The sequence below is a fragment of the Narcine bancroftii genome, chromosome 3, assembly GCF_036971445.1.
Source record: "Narcine bancroftii isolate sNarBan1 chromosome 3, sNarBan1.hap1, whole genome shotgun sequence".
NCBI classification, from domain to species: Eukaryota; Metazoa; Chordata; class Chondrichthyes; order Torpediniformes; family Narcinidae; genus Narcine; species Narcine bancroftii.
Window position 1 is genome coordinate 360,948,876 of NC_091471.1, and position 17,718 is coordinate 360,966,593.

At 42.0% G+C, this 17,718-nt stretch overlaps 1 protein-coding gene across 2 annotated transcripts in view; it reads right to left on the bottom strand.

The window, feature by feature from the left end:
- Positions 1–240: 240 nt before the first annotated feature.
- LOC138759501 (zinc transporter ZIP11-like) overlaps positions 241–17,718 on the bottom strand; it is a 489,253-nt gene continuing 471,775 nt past the window's right edge. For both annotated transcript variants that reach the window (XM_069930028.1, XM_069930027.1), the window contains 3 exons: positions 12,093–12,191; positions 6,173–6,331; positions 241–3,341 (listed from right to left, as the gene is read on the bottom strand). In XM_069930028.1, the coding sequence (XP_069786129.1) occupies positions 3,263–3,341; positions 6,173–6,331; positions 12,093–12,191 (337 nt within the window). In that variant the 3' untranslated portion in view covers positions 241–3,262. The remainder of the gene's footprint in view (positions 3,342–6,172; positions 6,332–12,092; positions 12,192–17,718) is intronic.

Genomic DNA, 17,718 nt, shown 5'->3' on the forward strand with positions numbered 1-17,718 from the left:
TCAGCATTGGAGGAGGTCATGGGATCTGTGGACATTAAATGCCTTCCCAGGGACTCTCTTTTGGTTTACTTCCTTGTCTTGGTAGAGGAACGGGTCTATTGGCACCCTCTGTGAGCCTTTACAGGACAAACAAAGGAAAACAAATTTTCCGCATTTTGTGCGTGTGACAACCGATCTTTGAACCTTGAACAGAAACAGAATCCAAGGTCACTCAATACATCTGTTGGATATATCAAAAGGTTTGTGTGAATAAGCATTTTTTTAATTTCTTGAATACATTATTATTGTCTTTGAATTCATTTATATCCAAAAATCTCCACAAATTTCAAACCCTGAATCCTGTTATACTGATCGTAAAATTTAAGTTCACCTTTACATTAGCTCCAACAATCAGCGTCTCTGCCCTGAAAACATTCATGCCAAATGATTATTGATTAATGGCAGCAATAGAAATAAAGACAAATCAAATGAGAAGTGATGAGAGTCCAACGGGGTACAAAGAGATCAAGGTTTCATCCCACAGAGTTGGAATATCTTTTGTACTCTGTTGTCACAGATTACAAAGTTCCTGTTCATCTGGCATATGTCATCATAAATTCATTGCTTAAATTCTAGAACTACTTTGGAAGAAAACATGACATGAAAGCAAGTTATCCCGAAAACAAATTGATATTGCAGATGACATGACACCAACAGAATTTGCTCACTTTTTAAAAAATAATTCAAAAGCCCTTCAATTAAAAAGGTTGTACGACGTGCAACTAATCCCGAATATTAGCCTTTTGAGGAAATTTATTAAACCAATAACTTCCTTTCTCCACCCAAAGCTTCATTACATACATCTCTGGACACTCAGCAGAAACAGTTTTTAACGTGAATTTATTGCTTCTGGACGGTTCTCCAGGTACTAATAGTTCACCTTGGACTTGTGGTAAAACAAAGAACTGTGGCCATTCCTCTCCTTACCCAGCTAACTACAGCAGTCTTCAGCTCGAACCATGGTTTTGAAGGCTGCTTCCCAATTATCATGCAGTTTTAAATGTTGTTTTGGGTGCTAGATAACTAAGTGCAATAGTTGAACTTCAAACACTGAAGTCAGAATTATCTTTCTTTCAAAAAATAATGCCAGATTCGTCAACCAGAGAGAAACTGATTTGCATGAAGGCATTATCAGGAAGCAATACTCCAAGAATAAAATGATTATAAATAGTTTCTTTGGGAGAGAGCTGAACCTTCCAAATGCTTTCTAACCTTAACCCCCCCCCAAAATGCTTGTTAAGGTTATAGAGTTCAACCAATAGAATTTTATTCCAAGTCACCACCAAGTTTTTTCCTTTTTTTTTGGTTTCAGTGCCAACTATATTGTGCCAAAACAATATCTTTCAATAACCTTTTTTATAATTCGCCTCATTACTGTAGTTATATATTTACTTCAAAACAAACATGACATTGTGTGCCGAAGTGTTGTTTAAAGTGAGCAGCTGGCCAAAAGGACACTGATGTCAAGTTCTGCAAATGGGTGTGTGAGTATGGCACAAATAGAGTTAACCTCTAAAGACACTGGCCCATTGTATTCAATGGGAAAGGCTCTGAGCAACTCCAGGTTCTGGCTGGCTGACATGAGTTGTATTTGAAGTTTACTCTCTTTTGTGCACGCCATGGGAAAGCCTCCGTTCCAGAGTTTATTGCATTTTTTTTTAAATTCCTGGATATCAGATGTAATACTTGAAAAAGCTTTATTAATTGGTCTTGAGATATTCTCTGCCTTGATTTGTTTGCTACGTATTTAAAGGATTTAAAAAGTGCAAGAGTCAGTACAGCAATGCATCTTGTGTCAGTTCACCAGCCATTCATACAGTGATTGGTAAATGGTTGTAGACGTCAGTGCAGTACTATGCTCCCATTGGGGTCACCAGTACGAGAGGCACGTTCTCAATGATGCAGTCTGCACTGGCAATGCTCTGTATTTCATACCAAAACTCCTTTCGATCTCATTGCCTTAGATATTTAGTTGATGTCTCTCCCAATCCAGTTCTAAAGTACCCACTGTTTGGCCCAACTTAAATTTTTAAAAAAATTAAATGTTTTTATATATAAACAGGCCTTTTTGGACCATACGCCCGTGCCTCCCCATTACACCCAATTGGCCTACAACCCCTGATATGTTTTTGAACGGTGGGAGGAAACTGGAGCACCCGGAAGAACCCACGCAGACACAGGAGGAGCATATAAACTCAATACAGACAGCTCGGGATTCAAACCCCAGCCCTGATCACTGGTGCAGTAACAGCACTGCTCTACTGCGCCGCCCGATTATCCAGAAAATCCAGATAATGTCCAGAAATCTGTAATTATTCCTCAATGCACCCTAATGTAAGATTCTATAACTACAGGTTAAGTATCAGTATGTCACTTTAAGGGACCAAAACTGACCCTTCTATCAGTGGGTTACAAAACCTTAACCATGGCCCTAAAAAAATGTCTCTCCCTTATTATCATTTTTTGCATTAACAAATCAGAAAGGCATATTTCTCAAGATCCCTTTGAGTCCAACAATGTTTTAAATAATTTCCTCAGTCACAAATTGACTAATAATGTTAAGACAAGATAATGCAGACTGTTCCAAGGCTGCTGTCATTTCGACAGTTGAGGTGAACAGAAGAAATGGGATAAAGTGTTTCAGTTTCAAGTTATATCAAATGCATACAGAGCAGATCATGTGTTCTGCATTTTTACAAATTATCCTTCAAAATGCCTGCTCAATTTGTGATGTATCACACAATTCAATTATAATTAAACTTACTATACAGATCATCTCAGTATTAACACATTTGGCAATTACAATTTCTGACTCTACCCCTAACCTGAGTTTATGCTGATCAACATCCAACTGCGATACTTTTTTTTACACCATCACTGAAAATCTGGGACTGAAATAAAACCTCATTAAAAACAGATCTTGGATGTTCAAACATTGAGAACCCCATAAACTGGAGACGAATGTAATATGATCGACCACTGGCCCACATGGCTGAAAAGGATCAGATTATGCTGATAACCCCAGTCCAGAAACGAAGTCAATCATATTTTTTTCCAGTAAGATCAAATTACGTGCCGATGTAGAAATGTGCATTCAGTTTGAGGATTTGCCATCTTGGATGTACAATGACATCGCAAACTGTTTCAGATTTTAAAAAAAATTGAGATGAGATGAAAATAATGTTCCCAAAGTGATGTCTTCATGAAAAAGTCAATCTTGAGATTAGCCAAGGCCAACATCGAGTGACATCATCAAGACGAAGCCTATGATGGACGTCCAGGATGCCAGCTTGCCATTTCCACTGAAAGCAAAAACAGTCAGTTTTCCTTTCAAATCTTTCAACATTCAACAATTTCCTTTTCCTAAACTGCACGATCACAACCAGAAGCGCTGGAGTGCGGATTAATTTTTAAACATTCTCTCTGCATTGCGCGGTCAGTCTGTTTACAATCATGATCTGTTTACAGATCTTTATTGTTGATACGTGTACAGTTTTTTTTTTTTTGCACTACCAATAAGTGGTAATTCTGCCTCACACATAGGAAAAAGAATCTCAGGGATGTATGTGATGTCATGGATGTACTCTGATAATAAATCTGAAATCTAAATTTAAATAGAAATCAATATCTAATTGTTCCTCTTTGTAAATGAACTCATTTTTAAGTTGCTTCGCTAAGATACAAAATCCACTGAGGGTTTTGACAACACACCAAAAAATGCATAACTGTGGCCTAATGTCATCCTCCAAGCAGTCATTGGCATGGGAGGGAATATTATGGGGGGCGGGGGGAAATACACAATAATATTTGGAGGTATGGCATTGAGCCAAGCCAACCAGTGATGGAGCAAATTGCAGATCTTGACAGCATGGCCAGCAACTTTCTGTGATGGCCTGAAAGAAATGGAACACTGGGGACATCCGAACTGTGTCCAGATCTAGGAGAGCTGGTAAAAGTGCTGACATGGCAATGCCACAATGGCTAAGAACTGTGAGAGGCAATCTACTGCTTCAGGAGATTCCTACCCAGTTCAGGGTCTTGTCGCGGATGACACTTTAGATACCAGTGGAAAGTGATCTGGCAAGATGAAGAATCAGATGACATGAAACACCTCTGCATTGAAGTACAGGGCAACATTGATAGAGTCATATTGCATGGAACAGGCCCATTCAGGGCTAGTTCCACTTACTTGAATTTGGTTCATATCCTCCAAATCCTTCCTATTGTTATATTTTCCCAAATGTGTTCTGAATGCCATAATCGTTTCTGCTACTACAGTTTCCTCTGGCTGCTCATTCCAGATATGGAGCACTTACTGAGTGGGGGAAACAGGGGGGAGATCAATTTGTTCCTGAACAGAAATCTCGAAAGGAATGAAAATCAATTTTCTAAAAGGTAATTTCCCAAGAGTTTTGAGGCCCTTAACCACTGGTACAATATCAGCTCTGTGAGGCTCCAGGTGCTCTGAAGGCACAAGAAATTTGTAATGTTAGCAACAGGTGTTTGTGTCTGAACACAACAGAGGGGATGATACAGGCAGAAGGCAGAACACACAAAAAAAGCCACTCCACAGAGTGCTCGGTGCTTCATAGTAAACTACACAAAAGTGGCCTTAATAAAGGCCTGCAGCTGAGAATAGTTTGCCCATACATACATCTGGCCAGGATGCAGCCTTTGAAGTGGCAAAGCTCAAAAGGGAGAGAACAAAATGGAAGTTTTCAAAAATAAAATTGCACCTTTAAGCAATTGAGACCCCACCATCAATTACAGAGAAGTCTAAGCAAGGGCAGGAAAGCCTTGCACTCTGTACTCAGTTAGTGAGAGCGGCCACCTAAAAGGGGGACAGAGCTTGAGCCAACCAAAGACGTCTTACACCAGACATGGAACTTGTGCCCGTGACAAAAACAAAACAAATGCAGCATTTTAAAAGGAAAACATTACTTCCACTGGCTCAGCCTCTCCACATAATGTTGGGGATAAGATCATAAATCATTACTGGAAGCTCATCTTCCCTCGCTGATCGATACTGGACCATTTTGCTGCTCAGCTTTTTACAAAGTTGAAATCAATTTGTATCTCTGCACTGCAGAGATCGTTAAGAAATTGACAGCGCATTGGATGCAATTATTCTACTCTGAGTTTTTCTTTCCTGCCCTCTTACCCATTGGCCTTTTTTGGCTGTTGGCCTACGTTCCACCATCTGCTTCCTCTTTCCACTTCCCCCAGCCTTTTTATTCAGATGCCTGCCTGTTTTTTGCTCATACCTTGACGAAGGGCTCAGGCCCGAAATGCTGGATATATACCTCTACCTCCTATGGATGCTGCAGGAGTTTTGAGGCCCTTAACCACTGGTACAATATCAGCTCTGTGAGGCTCCAGGTGCTCTGAAGGCACAAGAAATTTGTAATGTCAGCAACAGGTGTTTGTGTCTGAACACAACAGAGGGGATGATAAAGGCAGAAGGCAGAACACACAAAAAAAAGCCACTCCACAGAGTGCTCGGTGCTTCATAGTAAACTCTTGGGAAATTACCTTTTAGAAAATTGATTTTCATTCCTTTCAAGATTTCTGTTCAGGAATAAATTGATCTCCCCCCCTGTTTCCCCCTCTCAGTAAGTGCTCCATATCTGGAATGAGCAGCCAGAGGAAACTGTAGAAGCAGAAACGATTATGGCATTCAGGACACATTTGGGAAGATATAACAATAGGAAGGATTTGGAGGATATCAACCAAATTCAAGTAAATGGAACTAGCCCTGAATGGGCCTGTTCCATGCGATATGACTATCAATGTTGCCCTGTACTTCAATGCAGAGGTGTTTCAAGTCATCTGATTCTTCATCTTGCCAGATCACTTTCCACTGGTATCTAAAGTGTCACCCTCGACAAGACCCTGAACTGGGTAGGAATCTCTTGAAGCAGTAGATTGCCTAAACCTTCTGTAAGTGACTGTTGAAGCTTCTTTGCTTGCTATCAGTCCTTATCTGACAGTTATAATAGTGATTATGTTGTTGAACTTCCAGCACCTGCTGGATTTTTACTGGATTTTTAGAATCTGTGGACGTCGGTTGTTGGGTGATTAACTTGGAAAGACAATACTGAAAATCTACATGAAGGAACTATTTGATGCTCACCTGAGTTGTGCTTCGGGAATGATGTCATCAACTACAACGTAAACCATGGCACCAGCTGCAAACGCCAAGGCATAGGGCAACAGTGGCTCAGCAAGGACAACAGCAAAGGCACCAAATAATCCTGCTGCTGGCTCAACCATTCCACTTAACTGGCCGTACCTTTACAACAGCAAACAATTCAGAGGTTACCAGAATGAAACATGGAGTAAAAATATCAACTTGACAGGCAGTCTCAACAAACAACCCCTCGCGTCACAGGTATAAAATGAAGAAAGAAAGAGATGTAAAAACCAAAGGTCATAGGGGGATCAGAGTTGGAGAGGGTGAGGAAATTTAAGTTCTCGGGAGTCACTCTCTCGGAGGATATTTCCTGGACCCAACACACCAATGGCATCGTGAACAAAGCGTGTCCATGCCTCTACTTCCTCAGGAGTTTGCAGAGGTTTGGCATGACATTGGAAAGCCTGGCAAATTTCAACAGGTTTGTGGTGGAAAGTGTGCTGACCGGTCGCATCAAGGACTGGTATGGGGACACCAATACCCATGAGTGCGAAGCCCTGCAAAAAGTTGTGAGCACAGCCCCGGGCATCACAGGTAAAACCCTCCCTACCATTGAGAACATCGACAGGGAACTCTGCCATAGGAGAGCAGCAACAATCAAGCAGCATCCACACCACCCAGCACACCCTCTGTTCTCGCTGCTGCCATCAGGAAGGAGGTTTAGGTACCACAAGACTCACCCCACCAGATTCAGGAACAGCTGCTAACCCTCCACCATCAGACTCCTCAATGACAAACTCAATCAGGGACTTATTTAAGGACTCTTACTTGTGCATCTTATTGATTTTTTTCTCTCCCTGTATTGCAGAGTCAGTTTGTTTTCTTTATTTGTTGACATGAGTCTTTTTTTTTGCACTGCCAATAAATGGTAATTCTGCCTCGCCCACAGGTAAAAGAATCTCTGGGTTGTATGTGATATCATGTATGTACTCTGACAATAGATCTGAAATCTGAATTAAGAGTCACATGAGGAAAATATTTTAGCACATGGTTGGGTCTGGAATGAACTGCTTTCAAATCTCAAGATTCAATTTATTGTCATTGTGAGGAACAGGGTCACATTACATAGAATTGCTTTTGCCTGCTGTAAGGCAGACAGATTCACCATCGGCAGAAATTGCCTGAAGCGCCACTTACAGTCAGAGAAAGAGAAGCGAAGGAGAGTCCCCCAGAGTGACTGAGTATCCGTAGACTGGCCTCCAGCGCTTCTACTGTCTACATAGCCAGTACATAGTCCAAAGCATTGGCAGCCCGAGCTCCAGATCTGAACCTCCGACACGGTCAGGAAGCCTTCAACGCCTTCGGCACCCCCTCGTATCCTGGTTCCAAAAGCTGGTACCCCTTTAGCCAGTTTCAAGCCACTCTCCAGCAGTCCGCAGCCCAGCACGAGTCTCCCGACAGCAGTCTCCAGCTGCCCCCAGCCCTCATGGCCTCAACTCGTGTCGCCAGCAGCCCACCGCGTGCGTGGGTCTTTCAGCTGCTGCCGTGGTCACCGTCCCATGGGTTGTCTCCTCTGCATCTCCTTCTCAGGCGATGGTCTCTCCGTTTTTTTGGTGCCCTTGCGGCCAGTCCTCCGCTCCCCTGGTGCCTGCAACCCCTCATGGCTGCTGTCAATCATAGGCGCCACCATCTTGGGCGCAGACCACACGGTTGCAGGATTTTAAATAACGCTACCGTCAGCTCCTTTGACGGGCCGTTCAAAGCGGGTGCAAAGCTGACAGCAGTTGACTGGGCAGGTGGACCCCGCATGTGGGCTACTCACGGCTCCGCACCAGCGCTGCCGTTTTCAAGAAAACGCGAATGGACGGAAAAATTCCCAGGCAGTAGAGAAAGAAACTGCTGGAGTTGCTGTGGAGGAGAGCTGGCGTGGAGTCATGAAATTCTCCTCTGCCATAAACATGCCAGGATCCAACCCCATCCAAGCGAAGGGCCCTCACATTGGATTTGACACTTTCCTATCTTGTTGGTCTATGTGATTTGCATGGCAGCAAAAAGCTGCCATCAAGTATCCCTCTATCTTTCTGGATGGTTATTTCATTTAATTTTAATTTAACTTAGAGATGCAGCACAGTAACACGCACTTCCGGCCTACAAGCCTGCGCTGACCAAATACATCCAAGGTGATTGGAGTGCAGATTGGTTCGCATCCACCTCTACGGTTTGTTGATCATCAGCTAACATAGCAGACACACACTTTACCAGATGGAATATTCCTGGGAAAGGAAAAGATTCATTTGAGGCTGGGTGCTGAAAGGAGCCCGCCAACACAAACTACATCTGGCAGGAATGCAAACAGCCAGAAAACCTGGATTAAATCGGAAGAGGATCACTCCGGAAACCGGAAACGTGCAAGTTGGCTGGAATGAATTTCTCCCACCTTGCAGCACAAGAGCACAGTGAGAAACTGCCCCTGAAAGGGATTATCAGGGAGTTTAGTGTCTGGAGATAAGACTTAAGTATCGGCAAAGGAACCTGCTTTCAGTTGCTGTGCAAACCACTCCAATACGATGACATGCCGATATGTCATCAAAGTAGGCGGCGTTGTTTAAAAAAGAGTTTTATCTCATTAAAAAAAATTGACAGATTTGCTTGGGAAGTTAACTGCCAATAAGATAAGACCAAAACACCCCTGCAAAGTGGGAGGTTCTTGACTTTAAAAAGTACAGCATTGTAAGCTTTCCTGAGCAACAATTGAAATGCCTCAGCGTCCGAATTCCATTCCCTTGTACTGACAGACACTGAAGGGCACCTGAAAGGAAGTGCTCCTTTTCTAAATTTGTCCGGAGAATACAAGAACCAATTGTGCAAATGTGTTCAGCCAACAGACAGCCACCCACAGACACTGCCTGCCATTGGTTGGTGTATGTGGTCGAGAGCAATGTGAACAGCTGATTGCATTGAATTGTAAAATCACACTATCCTTGTATATTCTTTCTCCAGAACTCACTGCATTACACTGGATGACGAAGATTTTGCTTCGTAAACACTTTTGGGTGCATTTTATGGATTTTGGGCTGCTGATCACAAACATCACCTTGAAGTGTTCCTGTCACATACCATTCTTTAGATATACCTATTTTTGTGATTTCCTGTCATATTTTAAGTCTGCTTGTATATTGCCCACAAAACGAGCTGTTTTGGTCAGTCCGAGCATGCCTGGGCAGGCACTCTCAGTGCAGGTGCTAAGCAAATGTTGTCTTAGACCTTGGCAAGCTTAGTCAGAATAGATGCAGACAGACTATAAAAGCAGCTCACATATGCAGATGTTGTGCATTAACCATATAACCATTTACGGAGTGGAAACAGGCTACGTCGGCCTTTTGAGTCCGCGCCGGTTCACTAGAATGACTCCTCAAGCTCAAACCTCCCGCTCTCCGCCAATAACCCTCCAACCCCCTCACCTCCAAGTACACATACAACCTTCTCTTAAATGACAGAAGGGAACCTGCCGCAACTATCTCATTCGGAAGATCATTCCATTCTGCCACCACTGGAGAAAGATATATGACCAACATTTTGGGCTTGAGCCTTTCATTAAGAAATGAGCAAAAAACAGGTCAGAATCTGAATACAAAGGTAGGGAAGAAGGGGCAGGGCATGGTTGTAGAGCTCTTTGATTATAGATTGAATGCATCTTGATGCAATAGGATTTACTTTCTTCAGGAAGATTCAATACAGCAGAAATGTCTCATCAAAGTCACAACAGCTACAATACATTCAGTTACATTTGTGGAGAGTATACACTTAAGGCTCAAGGACGGAACATGACTGCGCTTACTTAGAAAGTCAATTGGTTGGAAAATTGATATCCAAGACAAACCGTGGACTCCTCACTTCTGTGCAATATGTGCAGTCAACCTCAGAGCTTGACTCAGAGGTAATTATGCCATTAACTTCAATAAAAGTTCATTTAATGTTCTCTAACTTCCTATGTGGCACAGAAAAATCTGAAAATATCTTCGTGTTCGGCTTGTAATCCCCAATGATTTTTCAGGATCCAAACTTTTTGGAAATACTATTCTGGAAATTGCCCTGGAGCGCAACTCATTCAGAAAACTATGCCGTCCAGTGGATCTGCTTGGATGCTAAAACTCCTCAAGTAACATCTCATTCACCCCATCAATTGGTCAGTGTTATTTTTATTCATTTGTCCCCAGGACGTGAGTGAAGCAAGGACACAAAGCGTCACCTGATCAATCCTGATTGCCCTCAGAATGTGGTAGCGATAGAAGTGGTGGGTGGTATTCTTAAACGACTGCCACGCTTCTTAAACAACTGCAATGTATTTGGTAATGAGATTGAATTCAACTTGAACAGCTGATCCATGTTCTTGCACAACGTTCTTCAGCAGCTCAGATCAAAAGGCCTTACCATTTTTAAAATTGCATTTTTGCATGCAAAGTTCTGAACTTTTCCCTAGTTTTTGAGGAATAATGATGGTTCCATCTGTCAAAATGAAGCCAATAATGTTCCAGCAGCAATCTATTACTCGAGATTACCTCATGGGACTGTAATTCATTTCTGCCATTCTAGACATGTTCAGGTTGAACAGTTTTAGAACTGTTCCAAGTGTAACACTGATCACAAGGATATAGTCATATTGAACAAAATGCAGTGGGTTGACTTCCGTTGACTGAGTTTCAAAGGGAACTGCTGGTATTCTGCCATTCCCATTCAATTACAGAATGAACTTCACAGGGCTTGCTTTGTGACAAATGTAGCAACATTCTTAAATCTCCTCTGCTGTTTTGGTCCATCAGAGGAATTTAATTTTAAACAGTTATTCCATGCTCCAATTCTTCACCAGTTACAGCGAGTAAAAGATCGGAAACCCCATGCGTTTGAATAGGAACCATAGTCCTGGAGAATGGGGAAGCTGACTTTTAAAATTAAAGTCATTTCATGTTATCGTCAATTTGCTCCTCCATAAATCTTCGTCCACGAAGCCAAGCCAAAGATATGCAAATTAACTGAATGTTCATTTTTTATTTATTAAATGATTTTAAATTATTTATGGTAATTTGATGCAAAAAGTTCCTTCCAGTTTTGGGAAGTGAAGGTTCACACCTAAGAATTCTGGGGGGCAGGGCCTCAACACTAATGGGTCCCGAGATTTTGCAATACGTGGTGTGCGGAGGCTCAACCAACACTGGTTTGCTCTCAGAATTCAACAATAGGTGATTTGATCAAAAGGTTATGGAATATAAATTATCTCAAAATTAGCTTACAGTGACAGTCATGCAAAATGACCAATGTATTATTACCGAAAGGCAGCAATTTGGCCACATTTGTGTTAAGTGTGGTGCATTTTACTTCCAAATGTAATGTAGATGGATGATGTGTGATTTCAGAAAAATTGTATAAAATGGTCAATTGACTCACTCTCATTCCACCTTAAGCAATCCCCATGCCATAAGTGTTCTATGATTAGTAAGGGATTGCTTAAGGGAGTATGTGAGTGGAATGGAAAAGTTTGAAAACCACTGTTTTAATCGTACCTCATTGACTCGTTAAGTGCACGGTTTCCTACCTCCAAAGGAAATGGGCCAATGACAATTTTTCTAAAGCAAAATATTTCAATAACAATTGGGTCAAGAGCAGTGGTTCCCAACCTTCCCTTCAAACCCACATACTACCTTAAACAATCCCTTACTAATCACAGAGCATTTATGACATAGGGATTACTTAAGATGGAATGTGAGTTTAGGGAGACAGTTTGAAAACCACTGATTGATTAAATCCAGTTTGTATTCTGCACTTTTCAGAAAAAGAAGTATTTAAACTTTATTGTTAGATTTTTTAATTGATTATATCCGATTTTAAATATTTCTTCATCCACATTTATCTTTCACTTACTCACCAGAATGACTTCCATGTTGACACACCAGCACCATGCAATGGTAAGCTAACTGCAAGACCTTCTGGGAAATTCTGCAGACCGATTCCAATTGCTAAGTTCCTATTAAGGAATAAAAAAAATACACCAACTGATGAATGCAAAAGTTACATGCTAATCATTCTGAACATAAGATTTAAAGGTCAAACTTCAACTTGTCACTTTCCCTCTGCCAGTCCACAATGGTTTATGAAAATACACTATCTTGAATTTCAGTATGTTTTTACTATTCGTGTTGGGAAATCTCCATAATCCATCAATGACGAAATGATTGATGGGTTACAGTGTTCGTGCGAAGTATAAAGAACAAAATATGATGTATTTTGCTTAAAAATGTGCTGTAAATTAGTTTTGATTACATGTATTTAAAATGAACAATGAAATATAATCACCTGTCAAGCGTCCTGCCACAAATGTTCCGCTGACACGATCCAAGTATAAGGGACTTGTGTTTTTGTACATACCCATTCATGTCGTTGATGAAAATTTAGAATGGAATTCCCAAACACTAAAACAATCAGTCTGACTGACTGCCAAGTTAATCATAACCACCTTTTGATGGGGGCAGTGGGTAATGATAGTACAGTGCAAGATGGATTTTAAGGCAAGGCTGACAGGACAGGATTCATTCACCATCACCACTTTTTCAGGAAATCACATGAACAAGAATGATGAAAGTGCAAGTTTGGAAGTGTGACTCATGAACAAGTCCAAGACCTGTATCATGAGTTCATATCTCAGTGAAATAAGAGGCGCCAAGGCAATTTCTGCCAGTGGCTAATCTGTCTGCCTTGCAGCAAGCACCACTGTTTTATTACTATAACAATAAATTGAATCTTAAAATATTTTTACACCACAAAGTGATATAAGCATTGTTTACACGTTATATGTTGTGTGCAGTTATTTTTTGCCTTGTCTGCAGGAAGAAGAATCTCAGGGTTGTATGTGATATCATGTATGTACTCTGACAATAAATCTGAAATGAAATAATTTTACATACACTTGCACTTCGATAAACTTCTGAATATTATTGCAGAATATAAATGTATTATTCCCAATAACACTTCAGACTTCCAGAGATGTCTGATGAAATGGGACTTCTATTCATCACACTTAAGTCATGCTTGTTAACAAATAAGTGAAGATGAATTGTTTCCCAGTGCTGGACATTGGTCTCATTCAGTGCTTTTTACTACTTTGGTATCCTATAATGTTTGAAGGAACTCAGTCCCTCAGCACCATTCTCCCTGTGGCCACAGATGGTTATATTCCTTATTTCTTTCTATATTCGCGACAAAGACTGTTGAAACATTTGAAGCAACAGGGATTTTCATTGAAAATCATGTGGCTCTTGAATAAAGCCCCAGACAATTGGAATCAACAGCTATTGAATTTTTAACAACAAAATTGATATAATTGCATTGGGAAAGTTACATTCAGTTCCCAAATTAAAAACCTCTAACATGGCATAAAAAAACATAATTGATACCTTTTCTCCTCAAGTCTTTCCAAAGCTGGGATTCATCATCCCCCTGAAGAATACGGGAGAGGCCATTAGAGATGTTCCCAGTTCGGATAATGAGAGTGGATGAAGTAGAGCAAAAGGAAAGAAACGGTGGGAATTTCTGGCCAGATTGTAAAACAGTGAGTCCTGTTTGAAAGTCGAAAAGTCCATTCACACCAGGTTGTTCACAATCACCGATCAAGGCCATAAACAACACTTCATTATAGGATCCCAAGAAGGACCTCTTGGCTCTTTTGGTGATCAACGCTGCTGACTGCGTTGCCTGCAGAATGAAGCTGCAATTTCCCGGAACTCACACGTGTCCAGTGACAGGTGAATGTCTGTGTCTCACGTGCTGAGAAACTGCAGGCTTTCCCAATGCTTTCAGATGAGAAATTAAACTGGTTTCTCAGATCAATACAAAAGATTCCAAACTGGCATTTTAATAAAGACAGAGGAGTTGTCTTCAACTTCCTGGACAATATTTATCACAAAATCAATGCATTGATGTCTTAATAAAGGGTCCCTCTACACACGCTCAGATATCCCAGTTACTTGTCTTCTTCCCCCCCCCACCCCCACTCCAGATTTCAGAATCTCCAACCTTTGTGTCTCCAGCTTTTCTCAGATTAAATGCATCAATACCCCTGAGCATAAAGCCCTGCAAAAGGTGATGGACACAAAATCCTCCCCAACATGTGCAAGGAACGCTGCCATTGGAGAGCAACAACAATCTTCAAGGATCCATACCACCCAGCACATGCTCTGGTCTCGCTGCTGCCACCAGGAAAGAGGTCTAGGTGGCACAAGACTTGCCCCACCAGGTTCAGAAATAGCTGCTACCCCTCCACCATCAGAGTCCTCAATAACAAACTCTATCAGGGACATTTAAGGTCTCTTACTTTTGCACGTTATTGATTGCTTTTTTTCTTTCTCTCCTTTCTGCATTGCATTTAAATTTGTTTATTTGTTTACATGTGCACATTGTGTTCAGTTTACTTTTGCACAACTAATAAATGGTAATTCTGCCACGCCCACATCAAAAAGAACCTCAGGGTTGTATGTGATGCCATGTATGTACTCTGACAATAAATCCAAAATTAGATGGTTGTTTGTAGGATTTTGCTCTGCACAGCTGGCTGTGACTGCCTCAAAAAATATTGCAAGGTGTAAAGTGCTTTAGATCAAGGAAGGTACTGTATTATTACAGGCAATATTAAAGGCACTCTTCTTTGGCTTGGCTTCGCGGACGAAGATTTATGGAAGGGGTAAATGTCCACGTCAGCTGCAGGCTCGTTTGTGGCTGACAAGTCTGATGCGGGACAGGCAGACACAGTTGCAGCGGTTGCAGGGGAAAATTGGTTGGTTGGGGTTGGGTGTTGGGTTTTTCCTCCTTTGCGTTTTGTCCGTGAGGTGGGCTCTGCGGTCTTCTTCAAAGGAGGTTGCTGCCCGCCGAACTGTGAGGCGCCAAGATGCACGGTTTGAGGCGATTTCAGCCCACTGGCGGTGGTCAATGTGGCAGGCACCAAGAGATTTCTTTAGGCAGTCCTTGTACCTTTTCTTTGGTGCACCTCTGTCACTGTGGCCAGTGGAGAGCTCGCCATATAACACGATCTTGGGAAGGCGATGGTCCTCCATTCTGGAGACGTGACCCACCCAGCGCAGCTGGATCTTCAGCAGCGTGGACTCGATGCTGTCGACCTCAGCCATCTCGAGTACTTCGACGTTAGGGATGAAAGCGCTCCAATGAATGTTGAGGATGGAGCGGAGACAACGCTGGTGGAAGCGTCCTAGGAGCCGTAGGCACTGGAGTGGTGATGATGGCTGTGGGCTGGGAAAATTATTTAGATCTTAACATTTATCAGTCCAAAATGAATTCTTAATCACAGTTTAACACCTTCAAGACAATTGATTTGAAACTAAATTGGTGAGGACCGTTATGGATTTAAAAAAACCTCCTATTTATCTCTTACAACTTAAGGGCACTCCAAAATACTCTTTGTAGCCAAACTCTTGAGGCAATAAGCTTTGCATATGGCATTAGCTGCAGATGATTCAAAATTATGAAAAGCTGCTTTGCTTTGCGTTCTTTGGCTTGTCTTGCCTGCCACTGGCTTGGCTTCAAGATCCTGCCCTAGAATGAAACAGATAAATTGGAGCTAGTCACGGAAAGGCTGCTGCAGCCTGCATGCATTCTTCTTATTGTGCAAGTTGAGCCAACACCTACTGGCACTTAGAATATCATTCCTACACTGCCAGGCTTTTGGACACTGAGCTGAAGTAACAGTAAGACGTTTCCATCATTCTTTGTTTTGTTTCCCCTGCGAAGTCTGTGTCTCATATTTTGAAGCACCCATACATTTCTCCAGAACACACATATGTCACTGAAAGAACTTCAACAGTTGGCGCACATAAATAACAATCTACTGTCCTCTTTAACACAACCACCACTCACTTAGCTCCAGCATTGTTGATTGACTTAAACAAAGGGGAGATCTACAGCATTTAACATAAATTATCCCAATGACTGCTCAATGTTCTTGCTCTTCAGGGACATCCTCAGGAATGCTCATTTGCAGGGTTCCAGCACACAGTCGGGGAGGTCTCTCTTTGAAAGAGATGTGATAAATTGAGCATTACATCTGTGTGTGTGTGTGTGTGTGTGTGTGTGTGTGTGTGTGTGTGTGTGTGTGCGCGCTTGTCTGGCTATCCTTTATTTGACACAGCCTGTGTGGCCCCCCACAAAAAGGAAAACCTGTCACTGAGTTTTCCATTTTATAGTTAGCAACTTGGTCAATATCAATCTGAGTTTGAGCTTAGTTCTCCCACAGCAGCAGCCTTTCTGTTTCGAAGAACTTCCCATCCAGGATTTACACATTCTTTGATTTGCCACCACCATGATTTGTTAGCAGCTCCACCTCCCTGCTGAAAGGTAATTCAAACATTATGATGGCACAGAGGTGGCTAAATTGTTTGCATAACTTCAAGCCCCTGAGGATCCTTTCGTGGCTCGTTAAGCGTGATGTACCGAAACAAATGGATTGCAAATATCACAGGTTCGGTGTCTGGCCATTTACAGAGTTACTGATCTCAAGTTAGCAACATTTTGACCACAATTATTGGCCCTCATCCAATGAATGAAGTAACAGGAAACCAAGAAAACTTCCCTTGTTGCACGAATATTCTGTAAAGCCTTTCAGGGAAGTCCAGAGATCGGACAGAAGAGGATCAGGCTCAGACAGCCTACTGATGAGCTACATTCATCTGCTGAACAGAAGGGCGAACATGACCAAGTCCACTCTGGTTGAGTCAGTTCAGACTGACGCCAATCCAGTTGTGGGCCTGCACCGAATGATCTTGAAATGTGGAACAATTTTTCGGTGGGTTCTAGGTGCAGTCAGGTGACTACAGTGGAGTCCCTGGTAGCACCAATCATTTCTTCCTTGAGGGAGGATTCCATTTTGTTTGTGGCAGTTCCAAGCTAGTCACAGTGTCACCAATGCTAGGAGAATCTTTCCTTCTGCCCAAGCGACAGGTCAGCACCAGGACTGGGAACATAGCCATAGTGTGCCTGATGAAAGCTCCTGTTCCCAGTCAGCTGTCCAGCTTTGAATCTAATCAGACACGGAGGCTGAGGGAAGAGTGCAGTCAAAACCCTGTTATTAGGAATGCAAGCAACTGGCAGCCTCAAGCAACCGGAAAAAAAAATCACAAAAAATATATTTTAAAAATACGCAAGTTTAAAATTGGCACACCTCACCGTTAGTTCCGCAATGACGCAACACGTAATCTTAAGCAACCAGAGAATTCACTTCTCTGGCATCCACCAATCTCCATAGGTGCTGGATACCAGGGGTTTTCCTATAAATAAATATTTGGACTGATAATCAAGAGCTAACTGTATTCCTCAGAGTGAAGACTATGTATAAATGGGTCTTCCCAGGCAAGCCTATCACCCCAGAGGGATATAAAACAAACCGTGCCAACGGAAATGGATGATTCTTTTTAAAACAGTATATATCACTGTATTAGTTTGAAAAGGTGTTCACTTCAATTGATCTGAAATGTTGCCTTTTGTTCCTTCCA